We start from the raw sequence: 25,491 nt of genomic DNA, 5'->3' as shown, positions 1-25,491 counted from the left end.
CAAAAAGGATCTTGCTGTGACTTATGTCATAGAGTGTTCTGCCTGTGTTTTCCTCTAAGAGTTTGATAGTGTCTGGCCTTACATTTAGGTCTTTAATCCATTTTGAGCTTATTTTTGTGTATGGTGTTAGGGAGTGATCTAATCTCATACTTTTACATGTCCCTGTCCAGTTTTCCCAGCACCACTTATTGAAGAGGCTGTCCTTTCTCCACTGTACATTCCTGCCTCCTTTATCAAAGATAAGGTGACCATATGTGCGTGGGTTTATCTCTGGGCTTTCTATCCTGTTCCATTGATCTATCTTTCTGTTTTTGTGCCAGTACCACACTGTCTTGATTACTGTAGCTTTGTAGTATAGTCTGAAGTCAGGGAGCCTGATTCCTCCAGATCCGTTTTTCATTCTCAAGATTGCTTTGGCTATTCGGGGTCTTTTGTTTTTCCAAACAAATTTTGAAATTTTTTGTTCTACTTCTGTGAAAAATGCCAGTGGTAGTTTGATAGGGATTGCATTGAATCTGTAGATTGCTTTGGGTAGTAGAGTCATTTTCACGATATTGATTCTTCCAATCCAGGAGCATGGTATATCTCTCCATCTATTTGTATCATCTTTAATTTCTTTCATCAGTGTCTTATAATTTTCTGCATACAGGTCTTTTGTCTCCTTAGGTAGGTTTATTCCTAGATAGTTTATTCTTTTTGTTGCAGTGGTAAATGGGAGTGTTTTCTTGATTTCACTTTCAGATTTTTCATCATTAGTGTACAGGAATGCCAGAGATTTCTGTGCATTAATTTTGTATCCTGCTACTTTACCAAATTCATTGGTTAGCTCTAGTAGTTTTCTGGTAGCATCTTTAGGATTCTCTATGTATAGTATCATGTCATCTGCAAACAGTGACAGCTTTACTTCTTCTTTTCCGATTTGGATTCCTTTTATTTCCTTTTCTTCTCTGATTGCTGTGGCTAAAACTTCCAAAACTAGGTTGAATAAGAGTGGTGAGAGTGGGCAACCTTGTCTTGTTCCTGATCTTAGTGGAAATGGTTTCAGTTTTTCACCATTGAGGACGATCCTGGCTGTGGGTTTGTCATAGATGGCCTTTATTATGTTGAGGAAAGTTCCCTCTATGCCTACTTTCTGCAGGGTTTGTATCATAAATGGGTGTTGAATTTTGTCGAAAGCTTTCTCTGCATTTATTGAGATGATCATATGGTTTTTCTTCTTCAATTTGTTTATATGGTGTATCACATTGATTGATATGCATATATTGAAGAATCCTTGCATTCCTGGAATAAACCCCACTTGATCATGGTGTATGATCCATGTAATGTGCTGTTGGATTCTGTTTGCTAGTATTTTGTTGAGGATTTTTGCATCTATGTTCATCAGTGATATTGGCCTGTAGTTTTCTTTCTTTGTGACATCCTTGTCTGATTTTGGTATCAAGGTGATGGTGGCCTCTTAGAATGAGTTTGGGAGTGTTCCTCCCTTTGCTATATTTTGGATGAGTTTGAGAAGGATAGGTGTTAGCTCTTCTCTAAATGTTTGATAGAATTCGCCTGTGAAGCCATCTGGCTCTGGGCTTTTGTTTGTTGGAAGATTTTTAATCACAGTTTCAATTTCAGTGCTTGTGATTGGTCTATTCATATTTTCTATTTCTTCCTGATTCAGTCTTGGCAGGTTGTGCATTTCTAAGAATTTGTCCATTTCTTCCAGGTTGTCCATTTTATTGGCATAGAGTTGCTTGTAGTAATCTCTCATGATCTTTTGTATTTCTGCAGTGTCAGTTGTTACTTCTCCTTTTTCATTTCTAATTCTATTGATTTGAGTCTTCTCCCTTTTTTTCTTGATGAGTCTGGCTAATGGTTTATCAATTTTGTTTATCTTCTCAAAGAACCAGCTTTTAGTTTTATTGATCTTTGCTATCGTTTCCTTCATTTCTTTTTCATTTATTTCTGATCTGATCTTTATGATTTCTTTCCTTCTGCTAACTTTGGGGTTTTTTTGTTCTTCTTTCTCTAATTGCTGTAGGTGCAGGGTCAGGTTGTTTACTCGAGATGTTTCCTGTTTCTTAAGGTGGGATTGTATTGCTATAAACATCCCCCTTAGAACTGCTTTTGCTGCGTTCCATAGGTTTTGGGTCATCGTGTCTCCATTGTCATTTGTTTCTAGGTATTTTTTTATTTCCTCTTTGATTTCTTCAGTGATCACTTCGTTATTGAGTAGTGTATTGTTTAGCCTCCATGTATTTGTATTTTTTACAGATCTTTTCCTGTAATTGATGTCTAGTCTCATAGCATTGTGGTCGGAAAAGATACTTGATACAATTTCAGTTTTCTTAAATTTACCAAGGCTTGATTTGTGACCCAAGATATGATCTATCCTGGAGAATGTTCCATGAGCACTTGAGAAAAATGTGTATTCTGTTGTTTTTGGATGGAATGTCCTATAAATATCAATTAAGTCCATCTTTTTTAATGTATCATTTAAAGCTTGTGTTTCCTTATTTTCATTTTGGATGATCTGTCCATTGGTGAAAGTGGTGTGTTAAAGTCCCCTACTATGAGTGTGACTGTCGATTTCCCCTTTTATGGCTGTTAGTATTTGCCTTATGTATTGAGGTGCTCCTATGTTGGGTGCATAAATATTTACAATTGTTATATCTTCTTCTTGGATCGATCCCTTTATCATTATGTAGTGTCCTTCTTTGTCTCTTCTAATAGTCTTTATTTTAAAGTCTATTTTTTCTGATATAAGAATTGCTACTCCAGCTTTCTTTTGATTTGCATTTGCATGGAATATCTTTTTCCATCCCCTTAATTTCAATCTGTATGTGTCTCTAGGTCTGAAGTGGGTCTCTTGTAGACATCATATATATGGGTCTTGTTTTTGTATCCATTCAGCCAATCTGTGTCTTTTGGTGGGAGCATTTAGTCGATTTACATTTAAGGTAATTATTGATATATATGTTCCTATTCCCATTTCCTTAATTGTTTTGGGTTCGTTATTGTAGGTATTTTCCTTCTGTTGTGTTTCTTGCCTAGAGAAGTTCCTTTAGCATTTGTTGTAAAGCTGGTTTGGTGCTGCTGAACTCTCTCAGCTTTTGCTTGTCTGTAAAGGTTTTAATTTCTCCATCAAATCTGAATGAGATCCTTGCTGGGTAGAGTAATCTTGGTTGCAGGTTTTTCTCCTTCATCACTTTAATTATGTCCTGCCACTCCCTTCTGGCTTGTAGAGTTTCTGCTGAGAGATCAGCTGTTATCCTGATGGGGATTCCCTTGTGTGTTATTTGTTGTTTTTCTCTTGCTGCTTTTAATATGATTTCTTTGTGTTTAATTTTTGACAGTTTGATTAATATGTGTCTTGGCATATTTCTCCTTGGATTTATTCTGTATGGGACTCTCTGTGCCTCCTGGACTTGATTAACTATTTCCTTTCCTATATTAGGGAAGTTTTCAACTATAATCTCTTCAAATATTTTCTCAGTCCCTTTCTTTTTCTCTTCTTCTTCTGGAACCCCTATAATTCGAATGTTGGTGCATTTAATGTTGTTCCAGAGGTCTGTGAGACTGTCCTCTGTTCTTTTCATTCTTTTTTCTTTATTTTGCTCTGCATCAGTTATTTCCACTATTTTATCTTCCACCTCACTTATCCGTTCTTCTGCCTCAGTTATTCTGCTATTGATCCCATCTAGAGTATTTTTCATTTCATTTATTGTGTTTTTAATCGATGCTTGATTCATCTTTAGTTCTTCTAGGTCCTTGTTAACTGTTTCTTGCATTTTGTCTATTGTATTTCCAAAATTTTGGATCTGGGAAATAGAATCTTGGATCATCTTTACTATCATTATTCTGAATTCTTCTTCAGGTAGACTGCCTATTACCTCTTCAGTTGTTAGGTCTGGTAGGTTTTTATCTTGCTCCTTCATCTGCTGTGTGTTTTTCTGTCTTCTCATTTTGCTTATGTTACTGTGTTTGGGGTCTCCTTTTTGCAGGCTGCAGATTCGTAGTTCCCGTTGTTTTTGGTGTCTGTCCCCAGTGGCTAAGGTTGTTTCAGTAGGTTGTGTAGGCTTCCTGGTGGGGGGGACTAGTGCCTGTGTTCTGGTGGTTGAGGCTCGATCTTGTCTTTCTGGTGGACAGGTCCACGTCTGGTGGTGTGTTTTGGGGTGCCTGTGGCCTTATTATGTTTTTAGGCAGCCTCTCTGCTAATGGGTTGGGTTGTGTTCCTGTCTTGCTAGTTGCTTGGCATAGGGTGACCAGCACTGTAGCTTGCTGGTCGCTGACTGAAGCTGGGTGCTGGTGTTGAGATGGAGATCTCTGGGAGATTTTCCCGCTTGATATTATGTGGAGCTGGGAGGTCTCTTGTGGACCCGTGTCCTGAAGTTGGCTCTCCCACTTCAGAGGCACAGCACTGACTCCTGGCTGCAGCACCAAGAGCCTTTCATCTACCCGGCTCAGAATAAAAGGGAGAAAAAGTAGAAAGAAAGAATTAGTAGAAGAAAGAAAGAGAGAGAGAAAGAAAGGAAGAAGGAAAGAAAAGGAAGGAAGGAACGAAGGAAGAAAGAAAGAAAGAAGGGAGGAAGGACGGAAAGAAAGAAAGAAAGAAAGGAGGGAGGGAGGGAGGAAGGAAAGAGAAAGAAAGAGTGAAAGTAAGAAGGGAGGGAGGGAGGGAGGGAGGAAAGAAAAGAAGAAAGAAAGACAGGAGGGAGGGAGGGAGGAAGTTAAGAAAAAGAAAGAGTGAAAGTTCGAAAGAAGGGAGGGAGGGAGGAAAGAAAGGAAGAAAGACAGACAGGGAGGGAGGGAGGAAGGAAAGAAAGAAAAGAAAGAAAGAAAGGGGTAGAGGGAGGGAGAGAGGAAGGGAAGTTAGGAAAAAAGAAAGAGTGAAGATAAAGTAAAATAGAATAAAGTATAAAATATAGTAGCATTATTAAAAATAAAAAAGTAATTATTGAAAAAAAAATGGACGGATAGAACCCTGGGACCTATGGTGGAAGCAAAGCTATACAGAGAAAATCTCACACAGAAGCATACACATACACATTCACAAAAAGAGAACAGGGGGAAAAAAATCGAAAATCTTTCTCTCAAAGTCCACCTCCTCAATTTGGGATAAATCATTGTAAAAAGAGGAAAAGGGGAAAAAGTCTGAAATCTTGCTCTCAAAGTCCACCTCCTTAATTTGGGATAATTCGTTGTAAAAAAAGGAAAAGGGGAAAAAGTCTTAAATCTTGTCCTCAAAGTCCACCTCCTCAATTTGGGGTGACTCGCTGTCCATTCATGCACTCCACAGACGCAGGGCACATCAAGCGGACGGTGGAGCTTTAATCCGCTGCCTCCGAGGCTGCACAGAGGGATTTCCCTGTCTCTGCTCTCACAGCTCCCGGGTCTCAGCCTTGGACCTGGCCCCGCCTCTGCGCGTAGGTCGCCAGACGGCGTCCGTACTTCGCTCAGACTGGACGGGTTTAAAGGAGCCGCTGATTCGGGGGCTCTGGCTCACTCAGGCCGAGGGGAGGGAGGGGCACGCAGTGCGGGGCGGGCCTGCGGTGGCAGAGGCCGGCGTGACGTTGCACCAGCCCGAGGCGCTCTGTGCGCTTTCCCGGGGAAGCCGTCCCTGGGTCCCGGGACCCCGGCAGTGGTGGCCTGCACGGGCTCCCCGGAAGGGTGGGTGGACAGTGACCTGCACTCGCACACAGGCCTTTTGGCGGCGGCAGCAACAGCCCCAGCGTCCCACGCCCGTCTCCGCGGTCCGCGCCTTTAGCCGCGGCTCGCGCCCGTCTCTGGAGCTTCTTTAAGCAGCGCTCCTTAATGCCCTCTCCTCGCGCACCAGGAAACAAAAGGGAAGAAAGAGTCTCTTGCCTCTTCGGCAGCTCCAGACTTTTTCCCCGGACTCCCTCCCGAATAGCCGCGGCGCACCAACCCCTTCAGGCTCTCTTCCTGCCGCCAGCCCCAGTCCTCTCCCTGCGCTCCGACCGAAACCCGATACCCGAGCCTCAGCTCCCAGCCCCGCCCGCCCCGGCGGCCGAGCAGACAAGCCTCCCGGGCTGGTGAGTGCCAGTCGGCACCGATCCTCTGTGCGGGAATCTCTCTGCTTTGCCCTCCGCACCCCTGTTGCTGTGCTCTCCTTGGCTACTCCAAACCTTTCCCCCTCCGCCACGCACAGTCTCCGCCCTTGAAGGGGCTTCTAGTGTGTGGAAGCCTTTCCTCCTTCACGGCTCCCTCCCACTAGTGCAGATCCCGTCCCTATCCTTTTGTCTCTGTTTATTCTTCTTTCTTTTGCCCTACCCAGGTATGTGGGGAGTTTCTTGCCTTTTTGGGGGTCTGAGGTCTTCTGTCAGCGTTCAGTAGGTGTTCTGTAGGAGTTGCTCCACGTGTAGATGAATTTCTGATGTATCTGTGGGGAGGAAGGTGATCTCCGCGTCTTACTCTTCCGCCATCTTCCTCCGGCCCCTCCTCCTCTTAAATCTTAATCAGGTTGTTTATTAGAATTTTAAAAGAAGCTTTCTGTGCTTTCTTCCCTTGACATTACCTCATTGAGGTCTGCTTGGTCTCCTTTACAGCTCCTTATCATCCTTATAACATCTAATAATTTTTCATTGTCTTTGAATACTTATAAGTGAAAGTTTAGACTAGTTTAAATTGGTAACTGGTATAGGCTTCCCCAACAGTTATAGGTCAATGTGTTTGGTTTCCCCTAGTGGGCCTCACTCTTACATTGAAAGTGGGGGTTCTTAGTGCTAGAGGCCTACTTCATGTACGTACCATGTAGGTGAGGCTACCTACTCTGTTTGGGGGTGGGGAAGAGTCCCCAAATCTTTTTGTATTTTACTGCTTGGAAATTCTCCAAGTTGGTTGTATGTGAGTAAGCCAAAAAAGGTGCTACTTGGCCAAATTGCTTTCATTTCAGTCTCTGCTTAGCTGGAGTTCTCCCTTCCAGCCCTCTCATCCTAGGTGGTCTTTGGTTGGTTAACCTCACCAGCAAATTTCAGTTCCACTTCTAGTAGTTTGTCAGAGTTAAGAAAGTTTCAAGTGCTACCTGCTTTTTAGGAAAATAATTCAAATTAATGTTGTTTGTAGAGTACATTTCCATCTGCCATTTATCATCTATTTATCCATTCAACAAATATTTATTGCATAGCTGCTTGTGTCAGGAAATACATGATGAATGATACAGAGTCCCTACTCTCATGGAGCTTACAGTTTAGTAGAAAAACTTGACTCGGTTATTAAGAACCTTGATACCATTCTCTCACATGTTTTTATATAAGGAAAGAATATTTGTTTTTTCTCACTGGAACTTTACTCCTTCAATTAATAATATATTAATGAAAATGAGTGGAACATTCCCTGCAGAAATTATAAGAAATAAAATGCACAAAGATCAAAGGAAAAATCTGTTGTGTGATTAGTAAATTATATTGGCCTGGCATGTTGCCTGACTTATATAGGTATACAGTTAAGTTTTTTTTTTTTTTTTTTTGTGGTATGCGGGCCTCTCACTGCTGTGGCCTCTCCCGTTGCGGAGCACAGGCTCTGGACGCACAGGCCCAGCGGCCATGGCCCACGGGCCCAGCCGCTCTGTGGCATGTGGGATCCTCCCAGACCGGGGCACGAACCCGTGTCCCCTGCATCGGCAGGCGGACCCTCAACCACTGTGCCACCAGGGAAGCCCTACATTTAAGTTTTTACAGAAATGAAATACTCTAAGTACTACGGGACCAAAGAAGCCAAGATAGAGAAGAAAGCATATAGTCTGTGTCTGTTTGCAAAGTAGTAACAAAACTTTTTCCCCTTCTGCATGAGAATTTGACCTTTGGTTTCCAGATCTATTCCCTGGAAAGCTGATTACATCAACTCTATTACTAGGTGACACTGCTATGGTAAAAATGATCTCTGAGAAAATTACATGTAGACTAGAAGGAACTATCAGTGAACTATAATTACCTAATGCAGACACCATAGCTTTGGGCTTCATTGAATGCAGTGATTCTTGTAACTGAGCATATCCCTGTGGGGACCCTGGAAGGTATGCCTTTGGATTACTTCAAGAGATATTAGCACCTATGGAGCATGAGGCTTCTAAGTGGAGATGGTCTCCACATTTGCCTGATGTAGATCTCATCTCCTTGAACCTGAGCTGTCAGTGGCAAGGTCAGAGCTCCCAGACAGCGATGTAGATGGATGAATGGGCTGCTGCAAGGACTCCTGCAGAGGAGGAATATGACATTGCACTGCCTGTAAGCTGTGCTCCTGTCCTATATCGTTACTGAATCTGGTGCCAAGTGTGGCCTGTGATAGTCTTTGATTTTGAATGTACATTGAGCCTAATGGTCACTGCAGTGTTTTAATTAGGTCTTGGGATCCTGGCAAATATTCCCCCCTAGGTTCATTAAGAGTCCTCTATTTCTCTTACAGATAATTTTTATAGTATAATATGCTCATCGTCTTTTCTTGTGGGCTCAGGTTTCTGGAACTTTGGTCTTTACTCCTCAGTTCTCAGATTTCATAAGCAAATTACATGGGTTTTTGTTTGTTTTGTTTTGTTGTTTTTTCTTTTCTACAGAGTTGACCCCTTATTTGGGATGTGTGAAAAATTTTTACAGGAAGTGGACTTTTTTCAGAGGTAAGTATTTCATCACCTTCTAGCTCATTAAATCTTGGTTATGTAGAGATCGTACTTACAGGGAAAAAAAAGCAATCACAAGCCAGAATCTTTGGTTTAGCCCATGCAGCCAAGCTATTATGATACATGCAGTGTGCCCTAATTTGTATACAGGTGGCTCTCAGTATCCATGGGTTCTGCATTCATGGATATGGAGGGTTCGACTGTATTATTCCATTTTATATAAAGGACTTGAGCACCCATGGATTTTGGTATTTGCAAGGGGTCCTGGAACCAATCCACCACAGATACTGAGAGATAACTGTATTTTCTTTACTGCTATATAAACCAGTAAAGTTAGCTAAACATACAACATAATAAAAACATCAGGAATTTTTTTGATTCAGCAGTCAGCTTGGCCAGAAAAAGACAAATATTATGTGGGAAAACTCAAACTCTTGTTGAAAAATTACAACTTGTCTATTTTTTTTCACCATGGTTCTTAAACTTGCATATTTCTCTCTAATCTACAAAAATTGTTCCATCATTCTATAGGTAGCTTTTATTTTCTAGCATAGATATGTTTTCTCAGGATTCATTATGAAGTAAATCAGCTAAAACAGATGCAGTCGATGAGTGGAAGGCTTGGTGAAACAGTGGGGGTCAAGGTAGTGACCTCGACTGTGACCTGTGGTATGCTGGCGATACAATACTGGGAAGAAGGCATTTATAGGATTTTAAAATCTAATATTTATTAAGTCTAATATTTCATTTTTTCACTCCTTTTTTCTACCCCCATGAACTTCACCAAACCTGACTCTACAGGTTTGTATGACTCTACACTTTTCAGGCTTTTTTCATTTGGGTGGTGATGGCTTCCTATAGGGCTGAGTTGCAATACCTCTCTTCACCAATAGGAGTTGCTCTCTAGTAAATGATGCAATCTAGCCTGACTCTTTAGATCCTGACTTCAAGTCTCTATGAAGTCCATGCCTTACTTTTGGTTTTAGATTTTTTTTTTAATTGAAGTATAGTTGGTTTACAATGTTGTATATGTTTCTGGTGTACAGCAAATTGATTTAGTTAGACATGGTTTTAGATTCTTTAAGGTGGAGAGTCTGTTTTTGAACAGTTGGGTTGGAGAGATTTTTGGAAAGATGACAGCTCTGATTTGCCACAGATGAGGATCTGTTGTTAAGAGCTGCACATTCTTTCTTAATTCAGCCTCTGAGTCCCTGTACTGATATCACCCCTCAGTGAAATTTTGACTATCTCTTTCTTCAAAGCAGAGTACTGTGGAATCATTCAGAGCTGGGAGTAAGTTACTTAACTTTTTTTAAGCCTCTCTGAATCTCAATGTTCCTATCAGTGTTGCTCCATTAAGACAGGCTTTTTCTTCTCTTTTGCTCAGCGTAATGTCTCCAGTGTCTAGAGTAGTACTTGGTAAGGCCTAAAGACATATTTGTTATATTAATTACTGAATCTGTAATACGACAATAATAATTCTAACAATGCACAGGATTACTGGGAGGATTAAATAAGATAGTGTAAAACACTTAAGAGGATGCCTGGCATATATAGGTATTTAATAAGCAAGGCTATTATGATGGTCGTGTCACTACAGCATAATTACATAGGTGCATGGCTTTCCTCGGTAACCATGAACTCCTCCAGTTCATCACTTTTCCTACCTCAGGGCTTGCCAGAAGTTTGGGGCTCAGCCTGTGGTGAATGAATGCATAGTTGCTTCCGTTTGTTCCTTCAGGTGTTTCATCGCTGATTTGCCCCACCTGCAGGACAGCTTTGTGGACAAACTTCTTGACCTCATGCCCCGACTCATGACATCCAAACCTGCAGAAGTGGTCAAAATTCTACATACCATGCTGCGGCAGAGTACCTTCCTACACCTCCCCCTTCCAGAGCAGGTCAGTGTCTGTGTCATACCCCTTCAGGTGAAATCCATCCAGAGAGCATCCAAAACTGCTCATCTTGGTGATCTTCTTTGAGCAGTGAAGGAGCTGGGTTAGGGCCTTTCCTCTGATTGACTAACATATGTCCACCCATTAGATAAGGAGACAGAAAGGCAAGGATCATGTTTTGTTACCCAGAGATGACCTGGCTTTAGAATCGTATTTTCTTCTTGCTTACAGATCCACAAAGCCTCAGCCACCATTATTGAGCCAGCAGGCGAGTCAGACAACCCTTTGCGGTTTACATCTGGGTTGGTGGTGGCCCTGGATGTCGATGCAACCCTGGAACATGTGCAGGATCCTCAGAGCACTGTGAAGGTCCAGGTCTGTCAGGTTTTGGTTCCCATGGAGCTTCTAAACTGACTTTGTGTTGGAACTTTTAACTTTAGCACCCCTGTAATCTCTACCTGAGGGACAGAAACTGGGGAGAGAGAAGAGATAAGTTTTTATGGACAAGAGCCTGGGTGTGAATGCCAGCTCTACTGCTGAGTATGGTCTGGAGGAAGTTACTTTAAACTCTGAACCTTAGATTCTGCAACTGACAAATAGGAGTAGTTGACATTGAAATGAAGTGATGTGTATAAAGTTCCTGGTCCCCAGTAAGCGTTCACCAAATGACAGGGCCGCTTCTATTCTTATAATGTGAAGTTAAGACTTGGTATTTTCAGGGCTATAAGCAAACTGTAATAAGTTCTTTTCCGGTTATGGGTGGGTCAGCTTGGTGAATACAGTTTATGGGTGGGAAAAAGCAGTCACTAGGGAGTATTCTTTCCAAGTTAGATAGATGTACTAGAGAGACAGGAGAGATGCAGTATAGACACTAAACAATTTAACAGTCTGTAGTTAAGCCCCACTAAGAGTCCTACCCATTTACACCCCCTCCCTCCCTCCCTCCCTTCCATCCATCCATGCTTACTCTACTACACATGCTAAGTGCTAGGCAAACATGTCAGAATTCGTGCCCTGAGGATGCTTAGTTTCAGTGAGAGAGACAAGTGGACAGGAAGTTGTAAAACAGAAGTTCAGTCATCAGTTCAGACAGGCACAGGATGAATTAAGAATGTTATGGCCTCTTATTAAATCCTGATTGCTCACACAACATAGATCTAACTTTGGGAGCCACTTGCAACACTACCTCCTGAAATGAGACCTAACTTTTTAAATAACCTGACCTATTCTCAAGACTGAGAGACTGGGACTTCCCTGGTGGTGCAGCGGATAAGACTCCACGCTCCCAATGCAGGGGGCCCGGGTTTGATCCCTGGTCAGGGAACTAGATCCCACACGCATGCCGCAACTAAGAGTTTGCGTGCCTCAACTAGGGAGCCCGCATGCCGCAACCAAGGAGCCCACCTGCTGCAACTAAGTGTTACTGAGTTCAAACTCGCTCTGCTCACTGCACTATAGGCCAATGAATTGGGAGATGAGGTGTTGAGGCAAGGAATACGACTTTATTCGGAAAGCCGGCAGACCAAGAAGATGGCAGACTAGTGTCACCGAAAAACCATCTTATCTGGGTTTGGCTGCCAGTTTCTTTTATAGAACAGAGAGGGGGAGGAGATGAGGAAGTAAAGTAAAAAGGCCCTAAGTTTTGCAAATGTCCCCTGGAATGGCTAGCCTCAGGGAGGGGATGTGTTAATTTCTTCTTTCTTGCAGCCATCCACAGGTGGACAGGGTCTGGATGCTTCCCCCAACAAAGGCACTTTGGTTTAACATTCAGGCAGAGGGACAGGGTTCCCCGAGGCAGGCCATTATGTATAGAAAGTATCCTTTTAGTGAACAAGAGCAGGAAAGCAAAGGTTAAAGCAAAAGAAACAGGTCCAACATGTAGCCAGATTTGGCCCTTCTCTGTTACATAAGGAGCACACGTAATGCAACTAAGGAGCCTGCGAGTCGCAACTAAGGAACCCGCCTGCCGCAACTAAGACCCAGCAAAACCAACCAACCAACCAACAAAATAAAGAAAATAAAGATTTAAAAAAAAAAAAAAAGACTAAGAGACTGGTTCAGTGAGATAATGGACCGATCTACCTACTTAGCTTATGGATTTTGAAGCTTCTTAGAAGTTTCGAAGGCAGGAATGAAGGGGAACATAATGCACCACCCCAAAATAAGCCTTTTTGGCCTAAGGATTATTTGGGGATGATTATTTTTGAGAAGCTATAGACTGGAAACAGAGTAGAATTGCTCTTTTGTGAGGGAAATTTACATTTATAAGGGAAATCTCCATTTGTAAGGTATCTGCCTCTCAGTACCAGAAAGGGAAGCGAGATTAAATCTCTAGAAACTCATCAGTGAAAACTATGCCAACTTAAATTTGCATAACACTCGTACCCTTGATTACTGTGTTTTACCTGATAACGTCCCATAACAGGCTCCCTTCCTCTTCAACATCTTTCTTTTGTTTTTAGCTGAATATGGTATTTAAGGTGATGGCTTGGTTAGTTTCAGGGAGTTACTCAGTTTTCCTAGGTCTCTTCTTTATATAGAGGAGACATATTTGTTACTAACTTCTATTTGTTTTTCTCCTGTTAATCTGCCTTTTATTATAGCAGGGTCTCAGCCAAGAACCTAGAAGGGTAGAGGGGAAATTAATTTTTCTCCCCTACAGGGTTATTTCCAATTTTGGCTACTATAAAAACATTCTTCAGTATACTTAAAAAATATATATATATACACACACATATATATATACATATGTGTATATATATGTATATATATATGTATATATATATATATATATAAATTATAAAGAATACTATGGAGAAGCCCTTAATTTGTAGAGTGTGACTAAGGAAGAGAAAGACTTTGTGGAGATACTGTTACATGGATGAGATAAATGATGATTAAGAGCAAAGGATAGAGGTATTCCAAGCAGAAGGAATATGAATAAAAGTTAGGGATGGAAGCACCTGCAGTAAGTACAGAAAAATAGCCTGGAGCAGGCAGGGTCGGCTTCCTGGAAGAGAGTAAGGATGAATCAGGCCCTGAAGACGGTTAATATTTGCCTATGGTGACAGTAGAGGGAAAAAATCTTCTGGCTTCCCCGCAGGAATTCTTATAAATCATGAGACCTACAGAGAACTAACTCTGAGCTGCAGTTTTACTGGGCGGCAGTTTTTTGTTTGTTGGTTTGTTTTCCCCTGTCTACTGAAAAAAAATGCACAACCTAGAATTTGAGAGTTATATATTTTTTTTGGCAGACATTCTTAGATTGCAGGTATAGATTGTCGCAAGCCTGGGAGACAGCATCTCAGATAAATGCTGAGAAAACTGTTCCGAAGAGGAAGGGGGAAACCAGGATATATAGGAGTTTTTGCAACAACACCAGGTAGCCGGAACAAAAGACTACTGTTAATAAAAGAAAACTAGATATCTCAAGTTAAGGGATTTAGCACTTTTCTACATAAGGGAAGATGCAAGAGTCTGGACTCATTGAAATTCCTTTGATATGCACCTCAGCTCTCTGGGGCCAGTATCCTGTGTTTCCTCTTCCTGAATTTCCTCAAGCTGCACCATTCGGGGTGGCTGCAGTCTGATGACTGCAGTCATTCCTTGTTTCCTTCCTGAGTTCCCTCAGGGCTTACCACTGGAGGGTGGCTGCGGTTGCTGATGGCCAGAAATCCTTTGTTTACTGATGTGGTGGGCAGTGTTTTATTTCTCAGCCCCAATGTTAGTGGTTCTCCACTCTAGCTGCACTTTAGAATTATACAGAAAGTGTTAAAAAGTAGTGATGCACGGGGCCTCAGCCTACACCAGTTAAATCAGAATCCTGAGAGTAGGGCCCATGACTACCAGTATTTTTTATTTAAGAGCTCATAGGTGATTCTAATGTGCAGCCAGGGTTGAGAACCCCTGTTTCACATTGTCCCTGGAAAAAGTTCGCTGACCAATTGAGCATAAATGAGATTGCAGGTATAGATTATTTAAGGATCACCTGCTACATTCTACTGAAAGATCACCTTCAGAGTAGCTCTGCTACATGCATTGCCAGACTGTTTGGATACCTCTGCAGGCTGGGAGATGGGGAACTAACTCGCTGCTTAGTCATGGGACAGCTCTGACCGTAGGAAAGCATTGTCCAGTTCAGCTACCATGCCCCAACACTTCCGGACAGATGAGATTATGGGGCAGGTGGGCTGAGACATGCCTCCCGAGAGTTTCAAAGTTGAAAGACCTATGTGGTCCCTACTTTATCCCTATCAGTGTATTCCTATAGCCCAGGACCTGTGTGTTTCTAGGATATGCTTCATTTGTTCATTTAGCTCATTTGTACACTGTGCAGTATATAATAATAGGCCCCCTACACAGATAGCTGTGAGGTCCCCCTGGGTGTTGAGGAGAGCTCTTTGGCAGCTTGTAAGATTTGAAGAACTGGCCAGTGATTTGAGCACTGAGCACTGTCTCTGTAGAAAGAGATAGATAAACAGCTTCCTAGCTGCTTATGATCTAGTGGAGAGTTACAGAATTATTCTTAATCCTTGGTAGTTGGTGATGGATCCTGGGCTATAATATGATTTGGAGCCAGAGGAAGGAGAGTCATCCTGATGGGGGTGTCTGAGAAGGCTTTTCACATCAGGTTTAATATTTTAACCTATCCATGTACTTAATAGAGGCACTTTATTCCTGTCACTCATTCACCATGAATCCAGGAAACATTTATCACATACTGCTTTGTACTGGGGAGGGGGTAGAGAGATTTCGACAGTGTTGTCCTCCCCTCCAGGAGCAGTTTCGTATGAAGGATAGTGTCTTCCTTTCCTCCTGTTTTGGGGTTCACAGCAGATGTCACCAGCAATTCTGTTAAAAGCTCATGGCTCTTCTGCCTCTGTTTCTCATTTCTGTCACCTCTTAGGTCTCATATCCAGATGGCCAAGCTCAGATGATCCACCCTAAGCCGGCAGACTTTCGGAATCCCGGCCCAGGGCGGCACCGGCTTATCACTCAGGTGTACCTCTCCCACACTGCCTGGACAGGTAAGGAGTCAGTGGGCCAAGGCATTTGTTTTTTTGTAGTTTGAAAAATACATGATTGAACCAGGCCTGCTGAGGGTTGAACGTGATTTCTTAAGGAGCTTGAAAGCTCAAACTGGGTACATTTAGACTAATTTGCTGCATTGCTTTGATTATACACGGCACAAGATTTTTTCATAAGATGAAAAGGAGATTACAGTAGAATGGAGTCTCATTGAAAGAACCGTGGGCTGGACATCAGGAGACTATTTTCTTATCCTAACACTGCCACTGACTTGCTGTGTACACTTGGACAAGCTACTCTCCCTTCTGAATCTGTTTCCTCACCTTTCAAGTTAAGATAACAATTCTTTACTACTTAATTCTGAGGGCTACTCTGTCTGGAAATTAAACAGTTTTCTATTTCTTACCAGAAATTTAAAATCACTCTTTTTTGTATATGAACAATTCAGTTCATTCCCCCAGAACAAGTAAAATGACAACTGTTCTTGCCTTCCCTTCCCACATGGGCTGGTTTGTGCAGTAATGCAAAGTAAGGTGATCTATTCCTATTTTACCCTCCCATACAACAACTGAGGAGAACCTTGATAATTTGAGAAAAGACATGGAGGTTACATAAGTATTTTTCTTTCATTTGTAAAGAAGAAAACGAGAGAATACAAGTACAATGACATTACACTTCCAAAGCCTGTAAGGCTGCTTTGGAAACTCAGTCTGCAGAACCTAAAATGTGGGAGAGAATTGGCCTCGGTGGTGTTGCCTAAATCATTGAAGGTGATTCAGAAGCATGGTTGTTACTGGAGAAGGTGTTCAATACCACCAAATTTGGTTTATTTTAGAAATAGGTGGATGCCTTCTGGAATTTTCTTTCACTGTATTTTTGAATACATGAGTAACTGTTTATTGCCATTATTAATGGTTTTCCTCTGTCAAGGGTGTTAGGCGGGTATAGATGACTTTATAAAGTTTTCACAAAGAGGAAGTGGTGCTGCTGAGTGTCAGGGCAGCCCCTTTGGGGGTCCAGCGGGCCTGGCAAAATTGAGGGAGCAGATCCAGCAATGCTCCTACAGAAAATCTGCCTCCCTGAGTGTCCCTCAATCCATATCCTTGCTGCCTGGAATGTTCTTCTGCACTGTTTGCAACAGTGCAAGTCCACAGAAACGTAGAGTTCCTTATTTTAATCTCCTGTGGTGAAGGGATCCTAGATAATGGGGAAAGAAATGCTGTGGGACAGCGTTGTTTTGCAGGGTTAAGACTGAGGGAAGGGCTTCCCTGGTGGCGCAGTGGTTGAGAGTCCGCCTGCCGATGCAGGGGACACAGGTTCGTGCCCCGGTCTGGGAAGATCCCACATGCCGCGGAGCGGCTGGGCCCGTGAGCCGTGGCCGCTGAGCCTGCGCATCCATCCGGAGCCTGTGCTCCGCAATGGGAGAGGCCACAACAGTGAGAGGCCCGCGTACCGGAAAAAAAAAAAAAAAAAAAAGACTGAGGGAAGCAAAACAGCATGTTAGAGCTCAGAAGAGCTTGAAAGGTTTTGAGGGGCATATTGACTTGCCCCTGATCACACAGCAGGTCATTGCCTGAACCAGGCCTACAATTCGGGCTTTCCTGAGCCTGAAGAATTATAATTCATCCAGGATCACCTCCTCTGAGAGGTTGCTACCTAGTCACAATTAAAATATCTATTTTAATTCTCTGCTCAGCATTTATTAGTGTCAGATGTTTTCTCATTTGCTTATTGACTTTCTCTCCAATTAGAATGTAGGCTCCTTGAGAACAGGGAACTTGCTCATCATCTTTAACCTCTGTGTCCCGAGTGCCTGACATGGAGTAGGTGCTCAACAAATAATGAAAACTGAATATAGGATTTTAAATTTGCAATTAAAATTCATTTAATTCTTAGACAACTCTGTGGTGGGAATTAGTATTCTGCTCTTAATTTTGTAGATGCATAAGTGGAGGCCCATGTAGCTGAATAGTAATGGCACTGAGGCTGGCACACAGATTTCCTAACTCCTAAATCCCCTGTTTTTTTCACTCCACCATCCTCCCATCTGACCTGGGACACTAAAGGGAAATGTGTTCTCATTCTGAAGGTGCCAGCACTTCTTTCTCCTAATCTAGGAGATGGTGCCTGGTATTGGTAAGGGGTCCTCCATCTCGTCCCTCAGCTCCCTACCAAGGGCCTCTCCTTTGGGAGACAGAATGCTGCCAGGTCACAAGGTTTGAGTCACATAGACGAGTTTCCAAATTCTGCCTTACTTGCTGTGTGATCCTGAGAAAGTTATTTAACCTCTCTATCTCATTTTCCTTTAAGATTGGAGTAATAATATATACCTCATAAAGACATATTCTTCGAAGCATGATAAATGGGTTGCATGATTTGTCCCAGATGATCTTTTGTCTCTTTTTCCCACTGTCTTTTCCCTCTTGTTTCTTCTCCCTGCTCCCTTCCGCTGCTGGCAGTGGCTTGAATTGCCACTCTTCCCACGTGCTGGGGAGAAAAGGCATAATGACCAGATGGTGTTTAGTCCTCTGACCTGGGTTTAGTCCTCTGACCTTACCAGTATTTGGCTCCTGAAAGTGCTGGGAGAGCCAGGGCTAGATTGTGGTTTAGGGGTTGGCAATAGCCATCTAGGACAAGAAAGGAGAGCGTAGTGGGAGAGCTGATACTGGAGCCTAGTACCAGAAAGCAGTGCTAGTTTCATTACAGATACACTCCAGGCTGATAAAAGGCCCCATGTGAAAAGGTGATGCTGAGGTTGCCCTCTGGGCTTGGCTAGGTTGCTCTGGTTGCCTGCCAGCCTTTCCCTTCCTGGAGGACAGCAATCTAGTCTGTATTCTGATCCCTAGGGGGAAGTCTGGAAGTAACCAGGAACACATCTGGGGAGGCATTGAGAAGTCCAGGGACCTCTGCCCTTGTTCATTTAGATCCATCCAGCCCTCATTCCTGCCCTGTAAACCTCTTAGCCTTGGGCTCATCTTTAATACTTGCACCTTTCATGAGATTACCCAGTCACACAAAATCAAGGAGGACACCCAAGCTAGTGGTGTTCTTGGCCTCTGCACTTGCCCTTAGGTTTTTCTGAAATCCTCTCCCCCTTCTTTATGGAAGCCACGTGGTGAATAGAAAGATTAGTTGCTTCAGTTTATGAACTGAGCTCAAATTCTGTCACTGGTGTGGATTTGGGTAGTTACTTAGAACCTCTCAGAGTCTCGGGACTTTTTTGGGATCGTGACAGTCTTTCTTTCATGGTGTGGCAGGGTAAGAACTCTTGGGGTTATGTGCTTGGCACAGAGCAGGTGTTCTATTCCAAAGCCTTCCTGAGCTCCCTCCTCAGTACTTCTTACGGACTCGAGTGTGCACTGTGCTCCAGTGCAACTGTCTCTGCCTCCTCAGCCAAACAGCAACTTGAGGGTGGTCTTATTTATTTTTGCTGGGGCCTGCCACATGAAGACACCAGATCAGTATTGTAATGTCATGTTACGAAAGAACGGAAGGTTCAGTGACGTGGTTTTAGGTCCCTGAAATATATTCCTGTTCAGTAGTGAGAGTTTTCTGTCCGAACTATTTCCTAATGAAAGGCTTCCTCTCTGCTAATGCAGTAGAGTCCACTGTGCACATAGACCTCAGGCCTGAGATCAGCTATGCAGAAAGAGCATGATTATCTGGGTACAAGAATTGGCCACATGCATGTACTTTGTGACCCTCTGTCTTGAGGCTGGAGGGCCTCTGTGGAAGAGGCCTTTTTAGCTTGCTCTCTGAACATCTCAGCAGCATGGCTCTGAGCTGCGGGGAGCCCAAGAGACCGGAGGAGGTGGTGGCAGTGGCAGAGAGGCAGCAGTACATATGCAGGCTTAGGAACAGCCTCACAAGACTCAGGCTGGAAAAGTGTTTTTGTATGCTGATGGGGGAAGGGAGGGATACAGACAGATGAAGAAATGTTCTTGAAACCCTACTGCTTCTTTGATATTGCTTTTACTTGACATTTCATCCCAATTCCTAGGCGTTGCCCCATCAAAGAGGATTTTTGTCTTTTTTTTCTAGAACCGTGCCAGGTGGAAGTGAGACTGCTGCTGGCCTACAACTCCAGTTCACGCATTCCAAAATCCCCCTGGATTGAGGGTGGTGAGATGTCATCCCAGGTGGAAACCAGCATCGAGGGCACCATCCCCTTCAGCAAGTCTGTAAAAGTTTACATAATGCCCAAACCCGCAAGGCGCTGAGTCACAAGTAGTCTTTACAGCCGTGGCCTAGAAGGCCCTTCTTGGGATCAGAGTGAGCCAGAAGCCTGGAGCATTTCACCTGGACATGGTCTATAGGCATAAGGAAGAACATGTGACCCTTATAGTCTCATCTGGTATCAAACATTGGATAAACTATTTTGCATTAAGAAAACAAAAACCTTCAAGTCTATCCCATCCCCCACCCCCTACCTCCCTAGCCTTGCCCCGGTAAAGTGGAGACACCAAGCTGTTCTAGTCCCTGGTCCTTAAAGAAATCTGTGTGGCTATAGGTTCAACATTTATACCACAGGCCTACATTCTTCAGGTGTGAAACAAAAAGATCCAATTTTCTAGCCCCTTCCAAAGAACCAGTTATTGGAGCCATAATCTTATTTCTTAAAGCAGTAGTCTGTTTGCCAGGGCCAACTCCAAAGCAGCTTTCACAGCTGTACTTTTTTACCACCGACAGTTCCTGAAGGGCCCTAGACTTTGGTTATCTTGCTGAGAGTCTCCTTCCTTAACTCAGGCAATAGCTGGCCAAGGACTGAATGAACAGCTGAAGAATGAACCACTTTCATCCCTCAGGGAAATTCTTGATCTTGCCTGCCATTATCCTTAGAACAAAAATATGAGAGAAGGGCCATATTTTACAAAAGAAACCAGGATTATGGAAAGAGGGACCCAGTGTAAGAAAAAAAGTCATTTCCCACTACTTCTCTGATGACTCCAGTGTTGGAGCTGCGTGTGAGCTGAAGGTGCAGCGGGGGTCTAAGAACAGTAAAGCCTCCAGAGATGTGAACCACGTGAGGGCCTGTGCTATGTTCTTTACCTGTCATTTTATCCTTGCAACAGCCAAGTGAGACTAAGAGGTTAAGTCACTGGTAGGAAAACTGTAATAACGCCTTTACTCGTTCAAATCCAAGATGATTCCAAAGGCCTGAGCTATACCATATGGAAAAGAACCTTCAAATTTCCTCTCTGTGCCTCAGTTTTTTCATCTATAAAACAGAGGTAATTATACCTTAAGTGTTGTTGAATGGGTTTAATTAAATAATGCTTGGCAAATCTGAATCTGTGGCCAGTCTTGATCATATTTGGTACTTGGAAAGCTAATAAAAATAATAAGAGCAGGGCTTCCCTGGTGGCGCAGTGGTTGAGAGTCCGCCTGCCGATGCAGGGGACACGGGTTCATGCCCCGGTCCGGGAAGATCCCACATGCTGCGGAGCGGCTGGGCCGTGAGCCATGGCCGCTGAGCCTGCACATCCGGAGCCTGTGCTCCGCAACGGGAGAGGCCACAGCAGTGAGAAGCCCACGTACCACAAAAAAATAATAATAATAAGAGCATACAATTACTCAGAGGCAGAGCTGGAATTTCAATTCAAGCATGTTTGACTTTTGGTTTAATATACCTAATGTGTGCCCAGCAGTGTTGTAAGCCCTTTACATGAATTAACTCACTGAATCCTCAAAACTACCCTATGAAGTAGGTACTGTTACATTTATTCTGTAAACAAGGCAGTTGAAGTTCAGAGAATTTAAAGAAACCAGGATTATGAGAAAGAGGGATCCACTATAAGAAGTAATATTGTGAACTACATCTCTGATGACTACAGTGTTGGAGCTGCCTAGTTGGCCTAGGACACACAACTAGTAAATGACAGAGCTGGGATCTGAACCCAGGCAGTCTGGCTCTGGGAGGTTATAACTGCTATAGAGGGACTAAGGGAAGAAGATCACCTCCATGGGATTTACTTTTCTAGTGTGCTCGCCCGTTTAGTACATCTCACTGATGTGCCATCAGTGGGCTCTCATGTGTCAACAGATGCCCTAAAGAAAATTGCCTGCCTTGGAGATAAAATGAAGCTTAAAGCCAGGCTGAACCATACCATGGCCCTGACACAAAGCACCTAATGATGATTACTGAATTGAAGCACAGATGAAAACATCAAGACTCATCGCTGCTAACTGAGCCTCTGATGCCATAGCTATAGAAAGCCTTCCAAGGGAAGAATATGCTGAATCCTTTTCAGATAACACTACTCCTTTTATGAAAATCCTTCTGGGTCATTCCCCATTTTACAGGTGGGGAAACGGAGACTTAGAGGTAATGTCTTTCTCCTAACGGGCAAGGGCGGGATTTCATCCTAGGTCTTAAAACCCAAAATAGTACTTTTCCCACCAAAGGTGGAGAAACATGAAGGGGCAAAATTTACCTTAGTATCAGGATGAGTTTTTAAGAATTGAATGGGCTGCATTTGAGCAGCCTTATTCTTACACTAATGAGCGTAAGAATTGAATGGACTGCATTAGGAGATAAGGAGATTTCCATGCTGGATGTGTTCAAGCAGAGGTCGAGCAAGCTCCTGACAAGTTTGTTGTAAAGGAATTCAAGTATCATATGAGCGGTTGGGCTTAACCTTTTAAATTCCTTTTACTCTGAATTCTCTGTGAATTATGAGAATCTTGATTTTTCTGACAAAGACCTGGAAGGGAGCGTAAAGATGGCTCCGGTGTGGCACCCTCATTTATAAGTGGATGTGCAAGCCCAGAGAGACTGAGTTAGTAGAAGCAAGTCTGGAACCCAGGCCTCTCAGTCTAATATGGTTTTCATGACAGGGATCTGTTGTTATGCCTTTTCAGTGGCCAACCATGTACCTCGTCAAAGCCAGAAACTGTGTCACGTTGGACTCTATCCTTACGCCTCATATAAAACCAGCCATCAAGTCCTTTAGATTCTGCTTCCTTAAATGTTTCAATCCTCTTCTTGACTCGGTGTTTCTATCCTGATGCAGCCTCCATCATCACTCCTAAGGTATGGGATTAGCTTCCTAATGAGCTGCTTGCTTCAAATCTTGCCCCCTTCAGTCTACTCTTCACACAGCTGCCAGAGTGATCTTTCTAAAACCCGGATCTGATCACACCATTCCCCTGCTTTAAACCCCTTTAAGTGGGTCACTTCTGGCCCCAGGATAAAGTCTAAACTCCTATCCTTGAAGGCTCTTTATGCCCCTTGTGTCCTCTCCAGCCTCATACTCCGTGTCCCAAACATTCTCTACTTCTCCAGCTGTAGAGGATTATCTGTAGTTATTCCCAGTACTTACCATGCTCTCTCTTGCTTCACACCTTTGCACTTGCTGAGCCCTGGAATGTGCTCTTCAGATTGTCTCCTATAGTTCTTTTCTTTTCATTCTTCAGGACTGAGCCTCATTCTGGAACCTATCTGTGTCTCCTGTGGGCTTGGTGTGTTGCACAGCCTCCTATACATTCTTTAAGCATGGTATTTATTGCAGGTTCACAAATGCCAACCCCTGAAGCAGGTAGGCAGGGGGAAAAAAGGGGGTCAAGTGGCTTTGTCAATCTAATAAATGCATCCTAGGTAATTTCCATGAATGTATTTTTCAAAATTATGAAAAATAATAATCCTTGTACAAATTAAAAAAGGGGGGGCTGTCAAGTGACCTGGAAGAAGATAACAGAGACTTGAGGGATCAGCACATTCTGTCAGAAGAAGGCAGTTGCTATTCAGCTCCACTCATTTGTTCACAGGTATGGGCCTGGTGATGTCAGATTTTCTGATTCTTCCAGAAAAGTCAGAAGCCTGCATTTTCATGTGAAAAATAACCACGTTAAAATTTTTGGTAACTAACTAAATGTTAAAATTACTCTGAGACAAACAAAATCTGTCTCCAGGTAGATTTGTGCCAGTTTGAAACTTCTGCATCGTTACTGCATATTTAAATGTCTGTTTCTTCCAACCAGTCTGTGAATAGCTAGACCGTAAGAATGTCTGTGTTGTATCCCCAGCATAGCTCCTGGCACATACCAGGCAAGGAAAGAAGGAATGAGTCTGTGAATCCAGAGCAAGTTTAGCAGTACCATGACACGCCTGCAAAACCCAGCCCTGAGAGTCAGGTTTCTGAAAGGACTTTATATTTGGCTTTGACATGATTGACCTCAGCAAACAGAATTATGGAGAAGGTACACACCTAGCACTTGGCAGACTGCTTGTCTTAGGAACCGCTCAAGCTAGAAGAAATTTAAGTGTGGGCAGAGTCAGGGCTGTGCAAGCAACTTACAAATTGAATCAAAGGGTTTAATGATTAAGACATGGGACTAAGTATAGTGTCATGGAAAAAGAGCTTCTCTCCAGGCTCTGCAAATTTCCAGCACTGACCATGCAGAACAGATTCAGAAGTAGGGGCTGTCAGCAGGTTCTACATAAAGTCTAATAACCTCACTGTCAGGTACTTCTGTCTCAAAGAAGTTTGTACTAAGTTCTGTTTAATGTACAGACAACTCACTTAGGAACATTGATTACACCCACACCTAATTCAACACCCACTGGAGCTGTCTCATCTTACATTTGACAAAAAAAATTTTTTATTGCATCAACCAGAGAAACAGTCTAAATTTTATCAAACATCCTTCTTAGCTATATAAGTGTCTGGCTTTATGAGCTGAGGGAACTGAGATCTAGAAACATCCTGTCATCTGACAAATGACTGGTTGTAGAAAGGGCACTGAGCAAGACCTTCTCAGACCTCTAGGCTGAGTCTCAGGTCTGTGAGGATCTCTCTCCCACGGGCCTCCTAAGGTGGTAGAAAGAGATCAAGACACAGCATTGGGTTCTAATCCTGCCTTTGCCACTTTCTTGGTGGGTAAGCTTAGAAATTAGAAAGATCACTTTCCATTCCAATGGGCCTAGCTCATCTTTTCTTGCCAGGCCACATCTTAAGTTGCTGTTCAGTCTACGGATTGGCTGTCCTGAGGTCAGATGCCCAGTGGGGCCAGTCAGGCAACAGGATCATGTGGAGCAAAAATCAGCTTTCTGGGCTGTGGCTTCAACAGGGGCTGGGGTGGAGCAATTTTATTTAGTTATGACCATAATAGACACCATACCTAATAAATAAAGAGTTCCCAAATGTTTGGTGAATAAATGAACCTCTTCTTGTTCTTTAAGACTTGTGTTACGTCCTTAGTGATGTCTTCCCTAATTTTCCTCCCATTCTGGTAGAATAAGTTAGTCCACCCTTTGTGCCACCACTGGACCTTGTAACTAGTATAATGTTAGCACACTGTATCATTACTGTCTTGTTTATTTGTTTCTCTCATAACTCCTGAGGGCAAGAACTATATCATTCCTGTACCCCTAGGATCCAGCAATAATTGGTCATAAGAATATTAGTAAGAGACTCTCAGTAAATGAATATAAAAGAGAATTACTTGAATAAATGAGAGAATAGAGTAGATAATTCCTTTGGGCTCCAACATTCCATGAATCTTTGAAATTATAAGCTGATATATTAAGAACCATAAAATGAAACCAGTTAGCTTTACACAGCAGCCCCATTAGGAGAAAGATACTGACAATGGTTTCAGTTTATTGAGTCCTTACTACATGCCAGGCAATGTGCCAAGACTTTCTATGAATTACCCAACTTAACACCTATGATAACTCCGGGTACTAATATGATCCCTATCTGACAAATGAGAACAGTGAAACTCTGAGAGATTAAATAAGTGCCCAACCGGTGAGTGGCCGTGAAAGCCACAGTTAAAAGTCAAGGCTATCTGACACCAAAGCTGATATTCATAACTCTTTAAAGAGGGGGAAAAATGAAAAATAAGGTAATGCTGATTACTATTATAATTCTGTCAGTCTATTCTAAGGCTTCACAAAGGCCACCTGGTATTTAATAGAGCAAAGGCTATCCATTCCAGTAGGGACCA

The 25,491-nt window shown here is 42.9% G+C and overlaps 1 protein-coding gene across 1 annotated transcript in view; it reads left to right on the top strand.

Annotated features, from left to right (window-relative positions):
- INTS4 (integrator complex subunit 4) overlaps positions 1 to 20,831 on the top strand; it is a 121,648-nt gene extending 100,817 nt beyond the window's left edge. The window contains exons 19-23 of the mRNA XM_081241318.1: positions 8,555 to 8,614; positions 10,359 to 10,518; positions 10,744 to 10,887; positions 15,419 to 15,539; positions 19,582 to 20,831. Of these exons, the coding sequence (XP_081097444.1) occupies positions 8,555 to 8,614; positions 10,359 to 10,518; positions 10,744 to 10,887; positions 15,419 to 15,539; positions 19,582 to 19,760 (664 nt within the window). The 3' untranslated portion in view covers positions 19,761 to 20,831. The remainder of the gene's footprint in view (positions 1 to 8,554; positions 8,615 to 10,358; positions 10,519 to 10,743; positions 10,888 to 15,418; positions 15,540 to 19,581) is intronic.
- Positions 20,832 to 25,491: the final 4,660 nt, after the last annotated feature.

The sequence above is a fragment of the Mesoplodon bidens genome (genome assembly GCF_964165515.1).
Source record: "Mesoplodon bidens genome assembly, chromosome: 7".
NCBI lineage: Eukaryota > Metazoa > Chordata > Mammalia > Artiodactyla > Ziphiidae > Mesoplodon > Mesoplodon bidens.
Note: the sequence above shows the minus strand (reverse complement) of the source record. Positions and strands in the feature narration are given on the sequence as shown.